Source organism: Stigmatopora argus, chromosome 12 (assembly GCF_051989625.1).
Source record: "Stigmatopora argus isolate UIUO_Sarg chromosome 12, RoL_Sarg_1.0, whole genome shotgun sequence".
Taxonomy (NCBI): domain Eukaryota; kingdom Metazoa; phylum Chordata; class Actinopteri; order Syngnathiformes; family Syngnathidae; genus Stigmatopora; species Stigmatopora argus.
In genome coordinates this window covers 688,687-700,156 of record NC_135398.1, presented here as the reverse complement: position 1 = coordinate 700,156, position 11,470 = coordinate 688,687, and the positions used below count along the sequence as shown (strand labels likewise).

Here is an 11,470-nt window from a genome sequence, read left to right as displayed (position 1 = left end):
ATATACAATGATTATTATTATTATTTTGTTCTTTGTGCACTTCGTGGTGAAACTAAATCACGTTGTACTTGTTTAATAACAATAAAAGCATTCAATTCAATTGAGTATTTTTACCTTAACACGGCGCCGCTTTGACCCACCCGACGCTAGAGGGCGCAAAGCTCCACTTCGTGTCCACAATTTGAACGGGAAGAAGATAGAAATAGTCGTAGAAGAAGACATGCCGTAGTGCTTCCTCTCATCCAGCATTTGTCAAGTTAGTAAATGAGTCTTTAGGGGTCATTTATGAAGCAAACATGTTTTCTTTCAATTGCGTGTTTAAGGCTCGAGTTGGTTTTATTGCTAATTCTTTGAGTGTATCATGTCGTGCTTCGGGACTCGGACAACCGAAGGGAAATCCTCTCCATACTGTGAGAAGGTCGCCACTTAGCCTGAAAATCAAGGTAATACCCATTTAATAATAAGGGTCATATGAGCCCTAATGAAGATGTAATTGACCGTAAAATGTTTATTTCTCGATGCTTAATATGCTTAAAACTCCTCGCAGACTGTTGGAGCAATCCGTGTTTTTCATTTAAATCACGTTAGTTTGTTATTTTCAAGTCATGGGAGTCATGAATTGAATTTAAATCACGTAAAGTTCGTTTGTGGTGTTTACTTGAGGAGTTTATGGTTAATTCGTGGCTAATGTGAAGTAAATAAGCCCAGAGTTACTGGGGCAAACATGATAATGTACTAAATACAAAAAAAAAAGTTCTTTCCAATCTGGTTCAGCGCAGGTGAATTTATTTTGTCTTGTGTTTTAATATTGCCCTTTAATTTTGCAGCTCCACTCTCTCACGCCACGGTCTTATCTCTCTACCGGCGCTCATCCTGAACAAGAAACACTTATTTACAAGGGCAGTCTTGCGGCCGCCGTTCGCGGTGAGTTACTTTACTACCAACCTGCAAAAAAAGCTTTAATTTGACTGATGAGGCGAATAATAATTGGACTGGATCTCCTTTTTTTGGGTGTCAGGGGTCAAGTTCTTTTCCTACAGCACAAGCGGCGCCAGTCTCTTCCTCATGCCGCAGATCCTGTTGAAAACGGGAATCGGGGTGCAGAGCCTGGCCCTCCAAGTGGCGTTCTGCGGCACGGTGGCCTTCTTCACCTTTCTCACGCCCGCTTTGCTCCACTTCCTGACCAAGGGATACGTGGTTCGTCTGTACCACGACTCGGAGCGGGACACCTACACGGCCGTGACCTACAGCATCTTCCTGACCGAGCAAAGGACGGTGTTTCATCAGAAGCAGGTCAGTGTTCCAGCCGTCAGCAAGATGTTCACCACCTTCTACGCCGACAACACGGGGATGCTGGTCAACCCGGATATGTTCTCGCTTCCTCGGGATTACAACCACCTCATGGGTTACGATAAACCCTTCACTTTAAAAGCAGAATATATGGATAGACCGTAGATCCAAATTTTAAAATCGCCAATTCTTTGTTAGTTAGCAACACATTCAGTGTCGTTGACAGCGTCCGATCCATATTGTTTTTGTTGTTGTTGGAGCATTTGTGTGTCTGTAAAATGAAGATGTCAATAGACTTGCAATCAATGGTTTGCTGTTAGCCCTCCCAGTCTGAATGAATTGGACTTTAATGGCCGCCGTTGGCACTGGAATGTACCACAGTGTTAGGGTCACAAAAAAAGAAAAGGAAAATATAGACTTGTAATATGAGTATTTTAAAAGAAAAATGAAAGAAAGAAAATCCTATTCCCTAAAAAACTGGTCATCTTTAAGCATGAAGCTGTAATTTTATGAGAAAAATGGGGTTATAGTTGCAATATAACAAGACTTCTTTTTTCAATATAACAACTTTAATGATATCGTCATCAATGGCTACCAGACCAATCCTAATTTACCCTAAAAAGGCCCCCCCTCGCACCCTTAAATGAATTACTAGATGTATATTGTTGTCAACGGTAGCCATTGAGTTCAAATGTGGATTGGAGAGGCTGTGATTATTTGCAATTCCACAAGGGGGAGCCCTTGCAATACTAGTACAACTGTAATAGCACGCTTTTCTGTTATCTGGGTCCCAATCTGAGTTACATGTGACTCAAATGCACCATGATAGTCTTTTTTTGCTTAAATTAAACCAAACAACTCCACTTAGAACTTTGAAATAAAAAACGAAAACACTGGATTATGTGTGTGTGTAATCTGTATTCCCATTCAGAAAACAGACATTGCAAAACAATCTAAAAGAAAGACTACTAATGACATTTTTTTTCCTTGTATCACACAAACAAAATTAGAACTTGCAATGACAAATGGATTATTTTCCACCCGAGAGTTATCAAATGGCAGCTTTGCCTTCGGCCTTGACAAACACACTTGCAGATATGAAGATCAGTAAATGGGCCGGGGTAGAAATAGAGGCGCAGGGAGAGAGAAAGCAAAAAAAGAGAGAGAGAGAAAGAGAGAGAGAGAATCCGCCAAGCGTTTCACATTCCTGCTCAGGCCCTTTTCACCCACCAACACGTCACTGCGTCAAACGGTAAACCAGTTGTCCACATCCGTCACTTTAAATTGCATCTCTGAACATTTCCAGCCCACACCATCGCCCACAAACTGGCTCAGATCAGCGCTAGTTTGCTTTCCATTACATTTGCGCCGTGACATCTACTAGGTCTCACGTGGAACATATTTATGAAGCAATTAAAAGTCATTTGGACCTTGCCCAGCAAATGGCCGTTTTAATGGAGCGAGTGGCTTCGTCCATCGATCGTTTGGCGTTCTGTCGGAATCGATGACGTGACATGTTGTCATTTAACCAATAGGGAACTGCACTTAACTCTGTTGTCTAAAACGGTCACTGGAATTGAAAGACGATGGTTCAATTGGGGCTAAAAATAAATGAAAAAACGTTGGATTTTCCCGGCCACCGTCAACGTGCCGACTATTCCGTCGTAAGCGAGCGTTCCGGGCGAAAGGCGGAGGAAACGAAAGGCAAAACGTACGAGGCACAACATTTATTGAAGAGCGTCAAAGTGGGCGCACTCCTGTCAGCTGTCGGCCGCGCACGTCGCGCACGCCGCACTTTGGAAACCCGATCGATGGAGAATCTTAACGTGGAGTCTCGGGTGTTGTTATTTTCTTCCTTCCTATTTCCGAGCAGCCAGCCGGCACTTGCTTCAACTTTCACTGCGCTCCAAGTGGCATCACAAATCACGCCCCGCTCCAATGGGGTCGCGCCGAGCGCAGACTTTGAGTCCGTCCGATGGCGGCCAAGGCGGCGGTTTCGTCTTTCTCTCCTGCATCCTTGCGCCACTTAACTATTTTCAGTCCTCCATTTTTGCCCATATCTGCCATTCTGAATGCGGGACGTTTTCAAAGGCCCCCGCTTGGTGGAGAGTTAGCGCTTGGCTGACCAGAGGGGATCCATCTGAAAGCACAAGAACCGCTTATCAAAGGCCACGAGCCAGTCTATCGTTACGTGTTCATTACGAACTCATCAGGAGCCTTCTGACTTATACCAGATGTCGTAAATATACTTGAGATTGTCCCTAAATTTCTGCGCCAAAACTACTACCATGTCCTCGCTAGCTAGCACAGAATGATGAACTAACGACATAGTATATATGCTTTCCAACTACTGGTTGCCCCACACAAGATGGCCCCCACTTCCGCTCGCCGAGATGGTAGTAGTCCAATCCTCCTCCCGCCGTGAATTTGAACAAGTTTACCAGCTAGCGCAGAGGTCGGGAACCTTTTTGACTGAGAGAGCCATAAACAATTCCTATTTTCTAATGTTATTTCTTGAGAGCCATTCTCAGAATTGAAAAGTCAAAATACATGAAAATGTATGATTTTGATGTTATTTCACCACTTTTAAAGTACAAAAACTCTCTGAATTCTTTTGACAACATTGTTATGCTGTTGCTAATAATCAGTATCAATGATATCATGCATGCAGAAGAGTCATAAAAAACTAAATTATGATTAAAGTGGCGCTCCTATTAGTGCGTTTGGGACTCACCAGTGATTTGACCAGCCATATGCACCCATGGAAAGAGCCACATATGGCTCCCGAGCCATAGGTTCCCTACCCCTGAGCTAGCGGATCTCAAAGAATGGACTTTTTGGGGGAAGGTCGCCCCTACCAAGATGGCCGCTCGGCCAAAACTCCTTTTATGCTTCTGCCGTGAATTTCGACGAGCTGACCAATCCTTTTTCCTTTTGCCATCCCTCCTGCTTCAAACAGATTGGGCTTCTTCTCTATTGAGGCGGTCATGAAATTTCTTGCACCCGAAAAAAAAAAAGATATATTGTTACTCACCTGAGTTGAGATGTAGTCAGGTGAGGAAATGGACAAAAATAAGGGCTAGGCCAACATTTAAGAGCATCACCAGAGCCACCAAAACGGAGTTGGGACCCTGTGGACAAATGCAAATGCAGTCACATAGTGTATTAGCAAGTATTAGCTCTCATTGCCAAATTTTGCCTTAAAAACCCTAACTCTTGTTCCCAAAATTCCCATTTTGGCCAGCAGATGGCGCCCAATTTTCCCACCCACGTACGACCACCAGCAATGACCCAAGCGGCTCCCTCTGGCAACTGCACTTGAGTAATGCACGCAAGACAACTGAAAATAGCAACTCCGATAATCCTCACAGAACACAATTTGTTCCGCTCTAAATATGTTAGATTTTTAGTCTTGATATATAAGTTTAAAAATGTGTATTCAATTGATCAAAGGCCCTTCAATCGAATCTCCCAGTCCAAAGAATCAGTTATGGATTTCGACATGGACAAAGATCCTAGCCCCACCCCTCGCCACCTCCTAAATACTTTTTTAGCTCCGCCCCGTCAACACTCACCGACTCGTCTTCGGCGATTTCGGGGTTCATTTCCATGCTGGCTTTTTTGGTTTCCGCCAAAGACTTTGGTTTGTGGGACTCGGCGCCTTTCGGCTTGGACGCCTCCGGAGCTTTGGCGTTGTCTTTCGTCGCCACCGGAGACGGACTGGGGAGGGGCGAGGCTTTGGGCGGCGCCGCCCAAAGTGGCTTGGCGGGGGGCGGCAGGCGCGCCAGGCTGGACGGGTGGAAATCGTCTTCGCCGTCCACGGGTTCTTCGGGCGGCGGGAGCGTTTTCACGTCCTTGACGTAGTAGCCGTGGTATTGGGAGTGGATCTGCCCGTTGTTGGGGTAACTGCTGTTGGCTGGTGCAGGTTGCCTCACTTCTTTTCCCAGAGAGACTTTTGACGCCGCCTTAGTCATCCCTGGTTTGTCCCAAAAAAATAATAATTACAAACATGGGTTGCCACGGACGTCCAATCTCGTCGTTCTTTTCATCCTTTCTGCAAATCAAAATGTCCAATCCGTCAAATGGATTGGACGTCGACTCGTGGTCAACACGTTTTGATTGACAGCAGAAGCGTGAAAAGAGCTTCCATTGCCCCCACCAAGATGGTGGCCGGTCAGACGTTCCCCATTTCAAAATAGTAATGATTCTTCCAGCAATTCCTTCTTTTCTACATTTTTCTCTTTCTCCATTTTTGCATGCATTTTTTCTCCTTGGTCTTTTTCCCCCGCGTCATATCGTTCACCGGCGACCGGTCGCGCCATCGTACGTGACCGGACCGCGACGGACAAACAACAACAACAAGAAGAGCAATGGAAGCAATTTTTTACCTTGGGTGGAAGGCTCAGCTGTCGGACCTTTGTTGACTTTCCCAGGAGGCTTTGCTTGAGCCACGTCGCCAACTGACGCTTTCCTGGCCGGCGTGGGCGAGGGGGTGGGGCTGGGGCACGGCGAATGCGTGGGCGTGGTGCCTTTGCGGTAGAAATGCGGGCTGCCCGATGGACTTTTCTCCCTTTTCGTCTCCTCTTGGACGTCCCTGGCTTCCAGCGGCTCGTTGTATTTCTGACGAACGTAGTCCGGCCCTGCCACGGGTCCCCGTCGACAGTTCAGAATTTCTTTCTCTCGTACGCCCGTGGCTTTTCCCTGGGTGCTCCCACATCCCCAAAACCATGCATGCTAGGCTAATTTAGCACTGTAAATGGTCCCCATCTACCTCTGTTCTCCCCGTGCCCCGCCATCGGTCGCCCACCGATTCAGGGTGTTCCCCCGCGGTTGGCTGGGATAGGCTCCAGCACCCCCCGCGACCCTGGTCAAGGTGAGCGGTTCAGAAAATGAAGGAATGTTTAACGTGGAAAAGGACTAGGGGTTGTCTATCAAGTGAAGTGACAGAAGCGGGAAGTAGGGGTCCAAATTACCTGGTTGATGGAAGGCCGGCGAGAGTTCTCTGGCCACGATCCTGGCCACCTCGGAGTCTTGGCTCGCCGACTGCGCGGCCTGATCCGCCGCCTCGGCTTTGACCCGTGCGTGCGACGTCCTGCAAAAAAACGTGCCGTTTGAGAAGGGCGGCGGGGGGGGGGGGGGGGGGGGGGTTGGGGGACACGCCATTTTGGAAACGGGATACGGGAATCTGGCAACTTTGCCACAAGTCCTCAATTGACATTGGACGGCGCCAGATACGCTATCCGTTCGAAACGAAAGGGACTGCCGCCCTCCCAGTCCGAATGCATCGGACGTCTAGCTGCTGAGGAATGGGAATAGCTTCTTTGTTGACAATATTGTAGAAAATCGGGTATATCTACTGGGTCAAGGTAGTGAAACTTTTCCAAATTTAGGGCAGGCGGCGGGAACCTTTTTGAGCCATAAACAATTTATATCTTTTTCAAATGGTATTCTTTAAGAGCCAGGCGTAGAATTTAAAAGTCAAAACGTGTGGATTTTTTTTGGCCCTTCCACCACTTTTAAAGGAGAAAAAGTCTTCTTTTGACAACATTGTGACACTGTCGCTAATCAATGAACGTTTGCATGCAGTAGTCTTAATTAAAAAAAATATTTATCATTAGCAGCTAGAGGTAGCGTTGGCGCCTCCTAGTGGTGCGTTCGGGACCGTGGGACGAATGAGAGAATTTAACAAACAAAGTACAGTGGTACCTCGACCTACGTCCAGCTCGTGGTACGACGAAAATTTCGATCGAATAATTCGCCCGCGATACGATCAAAATTTGGAGATGCGACCAAGCCAGGTGGCCATGACACATTTATCATTGTAGCGCACTGTCTTTTTTGCCGCATCTCTTTCGTGTATAACTGATATCTACGAGCACTGAACGGTTTCCTTCGCCTACTCGTGGACCAGGAAACGCACAACGCGCATGCACGGGCAAAAAGAGGGCTTTCTGGGAAACGTTCGCTCGAGTTAAAAAAAGCTCGACCTACAAGCTCAGTCTCGGAACAAATTAAGATCGTATGTCGAGGTACCACTGTACTGCTCTAAATCCAAGTTACAAAACAAGTTGTGGAAGCAATTTTGTAAGTAGAGGTACAATTTGTATCTTGAATCCTCCAGGAAAACTTTTTTTTCTTTCTTTCTTTTTTTCCTCAATAATCCGGAGTACGATTTGGCCGATTTCCTACATTCGCCAGATGGCCGCGTCACCTGGAGACGGCGATCTCCACTTTGGTGGCGGCCACGGCGGCGGCCCTGGCCGCTCCCTCCACGGCCCGCGCCACCTTCTGCTTGCTCTTGGCGTTCTTCATCGGGAACAAGTGGCGGCGGACGCCCCGGGCCAGCACGTTGTTCTTGTACTTGCCCTCCTCTTCGCCGCCGCCGTCGGGGAAGACGGTGCGGCCGTAGCCGTGGCGCTTGTTGTTCAGCCACTCCCCTTCGTACTTCATGCCGTTGGAGCGCCGCGAGACGCCGAAGCCGTTGCGCTTGTCGTTCTTCCACTCGCCGGCGTACGACTCGGTGGTGCCGGCGTCCACATTGTCCTCTAGGGTCAAGTCGTCGCCGTCGGCCGGGTCGCCGTCGCCGAAGCTGATGGCGGAATTAGCGTCACTGGAACTGATACGACTCATGGCGCTTTCGCTACGTGCCGAGCTGCGCTTACTGGAGATGGACGAGCGCGAGTCGGACTTGCGCAAGCGTTGCAGGCTGCCCAACAGCGAGCCGCGCCGGAAGAGACCCCCCTTCTTTTTCTCGCTAGCTTCGCCGCCGTCCGAGTGGAAGTTGAGCACGAAGCCGCCGCGGGCGCCGGCGGGGCCGTCGTAGGCGCCGTCGCGCAAGAGCGCGCCGTCGCTGCGCTCGCTGCGCAGGGAGGCCAGCGAGGTCCTCAACGGCGAGCGGATGACCGAGGCCACGCCGTAGGGGACGCTCTGGCGGACGCCGTAGCCGTGACGCGTGCCGCCCGTCCACTGGCCCTGGTAGGTACCTGCGGCAGAGAGGCGGCCCATCAGAAAGCGCCCATGCTAACTTGGCCCGCTTGACCGATCGGATCTCGTCGTCGGACCGTTTTTATGCGGATGCTAAATGCTAACGTCAAAGTGAGTCACGTAACCAATTGGATCTTGTCATTGGACTGTTTTTTTTAATCCCAAAGGCCCAAAATACGATGTCAGAAGCAGTTTTGCGTTCGCACCGACCATTTACGTTGCCAAAAGAGCGCAATCTGCTTGATTTCGTGTCACTTCCTGTCGATTTGGGGTGAATTTGGTGTAATTTGCTTGCTCTATTTTTTTGGTTTGGGGCTTTTTTCAGGGGGGATTTCTGCTCATTTTAGGTCCGTGATTTAGGGCCATTCCGTTTCTGAGCCGCTTATGTTCATTTTTTTGCTCTTTATTTTCAAATCTGTTGATTTTAGGCAAATTTCATTACATTCGCTGAAGACTGGTGACCACTATTTAGTCGCTTCCTGTTGGCTTTTTCCGTTGATTTAGCGGTCATTCAAAACCTACTGATTTAGGGTCATTCGGTTTCTGTGACGCTTATTGATTGGAAGTCACCTCCTCTTTATTTTGAGTCACTCTGTTGATTTTGTGCCGATTCTCCGTCCAAACCGTGGATTTAAGGTCACTCTCTCTTTACTTTGCTTCACTTCCAATTTCTCTATCATGTAACATCAATCCTTTTTTTTTTCAAGCCAGTTGGACGTCCCGTCCAATAGAACTGCTCATCAAGTCTAGCCATCCCAAGAACGCGCTTCGGCGGCGGCGGCGGTGGCGGCGTGCTGACGAGAAGTTTGGCCCCGGGCCTCGGCTCCGATGCGCGAGCCGGAGAATGTGAGAATGTGCTATTTTAAAAGATGGAAGTAACTGGAGACACTTGCAAGTCTGTCACCCGCCACGCCAAAGATATCGCCCGGCGACGATCGCGCCAGATTCCAAATAAGCCCGTCTCGCCGGCGAGGGCAAAAAACCTCCAAAGTTTGGCTTTTTATTCCATCCCGCCACATGGCATGGCGTCCTCGTTGGGAGGCGTCCATTGCGCACGCTATTTGCGCGTTCTGCGCTTGGCTGGCGTCCGGTCGGGCGATCGAACCGTCGAAGGCGGCCAATGAGTTCACGGGGATGTTGAGACGTCAGGAAGTGACCCGAAAGAAATAATGGAAAATATACAGCTAGCTCAGAATGCCCCAAATATTGACAAAGGAAGTGACCTCAAATCGACAGTCAGTGATTGAATGATTTCTATTTTTTTTCTTACTCGGTAACGGTTTGATGACAATTTAAGTCATTGTTGTGATTCCTTTATTTCAAATGATTAATAGATTTTTTGGCGACTTTCCTGTCCTAGCGAATGTCATGAAAAGTTCTCAATTTTTTAAAATAAAAAGGATCATCAGGCGAGTACTTGTTACCCACCTCCATCCGAGTAGGTTTCCACGCCATATCCGTCCTGCAGCCCATTGGTCCAGGTGCCCTCGTACCTGGCCGGCGTGCCCAGGCTCTGCCTGACGCCGTAGCGGCCCTTGAAGCCGTGCGCCCACTCTCCGCGGTAAATCCACTTGCCCTTGCTCTCCACGCCCAGCCCGTGGCGCTTGCCCTGAGTCCAGTAGCCCCGGTACAGGTTGCCGCTGGGCCAGGTGTACACGCCCACCACCTCGAAGCCGTTGGACCAGCAGCCCGAGTACTCGCCCTGGCCCTTGGGGCCCGTGCACACGCCGTGGCCGTGGGCCTTGCCCTCCTCCCAGCCTCCGCAGTAGGTGCCGCCGTCGTCGAAGTCGAAGCGACCCCCCGTCATGGTGGAAAAAAAAGGGGTGGGAGCGGCCCGGAGGCTGCCCGAGGTTCCCGGGGTTCGGAAGGAGAGCGCCTGGCTTTTTTTTTAAAAGACAGCTACCGGAGCCCGGCGGACCCTGGGGAGCGGGGGTCCGGTGGGCATCGGCGGCATCGGGGGCGGCGCGCTCCTCTGGCTCCAGGCGCAGCTGACGGCCGCCCGTCACAGTCCGACCACGACGTGGGGTGACCCACTTTGCTATCCTCGGGCTCTGCGCGCACACACCGCCGCTTCCTCGGGGGATTTTCAAAGTAAAACAACGCCGCCGGCCTTTGGTGGACCCACCCTAAAGTGGGCGTTCCCCGGCGGAGCTCTGTCGCCACATGTGATCACTTTTGACCTTTCCAAGTTGTGACTGTGTCATAAAAAAAGACTTATAATCTCATTTTACATGTCGAAAATCATTTCCTAGTGATTCCATCCAAACGGCTACGTCAGCCAACGCCCACTTTTTTCTGGTTGTGACATCACACCCGGATTCGGTGACCACGCCTATCCATATCGCGCTCAACGAGCCAGTAAATGTTGAGAAAATGACTCAATGCTGAAAATATAATAATAATGATGCACTTTTGAGATCGTTTTGCCCTACCCAAGATGGCCGCCAGCTCGGCGCACAGCCCTCTTATTCTTACTTTTTTTTAAAGCGGCACTCGTCGCCTTTTCTGAGACGATGACAGGCGACCAATCGTCCTTGTGAATTCCAAAGAGTGCTCAGGCTTTTAACAGCAGCCAATGAGTGCCCTCCAACTTGTTTTTTTTTGGGTGATCTGAAATAAAATATGTTTGATCCGTCAAACCCCAGAAGTGGACTCCACTTTCTCTTCCAAATATAAGGACTGTGAATTGGACTGTTTAACTTGTTAAGACCAGTCCCGCTGTGCTAGCGTGGCACTGCGTCTAAATTTAGCGACAGCCGCACCTGTTGGTGCGGCTGAAGCGCCCCCATGTAAAGCTGACAACCATTTCTTTTAAGGTGGAAATAGTCGAGTCGACGTCTCCAAATTGCAAAGGCGACGATATTTTAGCCCGTGCCGCCATCTCGGCCAATCATTTGGCGTTCGCTACGAGATAGCCTCTAAGCTATGAGCTTCTTTCGGTGGCGGGCAGCCATACTGGGAATGTTGACGTGTCAAATGATTTGACACGCTATTTGCCAACGATTCGTGATGGTACCGTGATCCTACTGTACGGATTACATGATTATTTTGGACCGCAAAATGTCATTTATCTTTGCCAGAAAGAGCAGCAGGCTTCCTTCTGTTTTACTATGCTGCCCTCTAGTGGAACATATCGCTATAGCATTTCTAATTCAAACCACATTGATGTGGCGACTCTTTAACATTTTCGCATTCA

General features: G+C 49.1%; 2 protein-coding genes across 3 annotated transcripts; one reads left to right on the top strand and one right to left on the bottom strand.

Moving 5' to 3' along the window:
* Positions 1 to 189: 189 nt before the first annotated feature.
* tmem70 (transmembrane protein 70) lies at positions 190 to 2,186 on the top strand. The gene is made up of 3 exons (XM_077615419.1): positions 190 to 443; positions 828 to 924; positions 1,019 to 2,186. The coding sequence occupies exons 1-3, from the start codon at positions 297 to 299 to the stop codon at positions 1,453 to 1,455; spliced, it is 681 nt and encodes a 226-aa protein (XP_077471545.1). The 5' UTR covers positions 190 to 296; the 3' UTR covers positions 1,456 to 2,186.
* An 816-nt stretch (positions 2,187 to 3,002) lies between these two features.
* Positions 3,003 to 10,231, bottom strand: LOC144085830 (junctophilin-1-like). 2 transcript variants are annotated; one of them, XM_077615486.1, is made up of 7 exons: positions 9,703 to 10,231; positions 7,502 to 8,273; positions 6,264 to 6,382; positions 5,679 to 5,930; positions 4,866 to 5,266; positions 4,325 to 4,421; positions 3,003 to 3,430 (listed from the first exon to the last, which is right to left on the bottom strand). In XM_077615486.1, the coding sequence occupies exons 1-6, from the start codon at positions 10,079 to 10,081 to the stop codon at positions 4,341 to 4,343; spliced, it is 2,004 nt and encodes a 667-aa protein (XP_077471612.1). In that variant the 5' UTR covers positions 10,082 to 10,231; the 3' UTR covers positions 3,003 to 3,430; positions 4,325 to 4,340. The 2 variants fall into 2 exon arrangements, with proteins under 2 accessions (XP_077471612.1, XP_077471613.1); XM_077615487.1 differs by lacking the exons at positions 3,003 to 3,430; positions 4,325 to 4,421; positions 4,866 to 5,266; positions 5,679 to 5,930; positions 6,264 to 6,382 and having other exon boundaries at positions 7,746 to 7,879; positions 7,953 to 8,273.
* Between the last annotated feature and the right edge of the window lie 1,239 nt (positions 10,232 to 11,470).

Bases quoted from the DNA above. Each gene is read 5' to 3' on its own strand.
- tmem70 (XM_077615419.1), top strand. From the start codon at position 297: ATGTTTTCTTTCAATTGCGTGTTTAAGGCTCGAGTTGGTTTTATTGCT. The intron at 444-827 runs GTAATACCCATT...TTAATTTTGCAG, and splicing joins CACTTAGCCTGAAAATCAAG to CTCCACTCTCTCACGCCACG. The intron at 925-1,018 runs GTGAGTTACTTT...TTTGGGTGTCAG, and splicing joins TCTTGCGGCCGCCGTTCGCG to GGGTCAAGTTCTTTTCCTAC.
- LOC144085830 (XM_077615486.1), bottom strand. From the start codon at position 10,081: ATGACGGGGGGTCGCTTCGACTTCGACGACGGCGGCACCTACTGCGGA. The intron at 8,274-9,702 runs GTGGGTAACAAG...TCTCTGCCGCAG, and splicing joins GGAAACCTACTCGGATGGAG to GTACCTACCAGGGCCAGTGG. The intron at 5,267-5,678 runs GTAAAAAATTGC...GGGACAAACCAG, and splicing joins AGCTGAGCCTTCCACCCAAG to GGATGACTAAGGCGGCGTCA.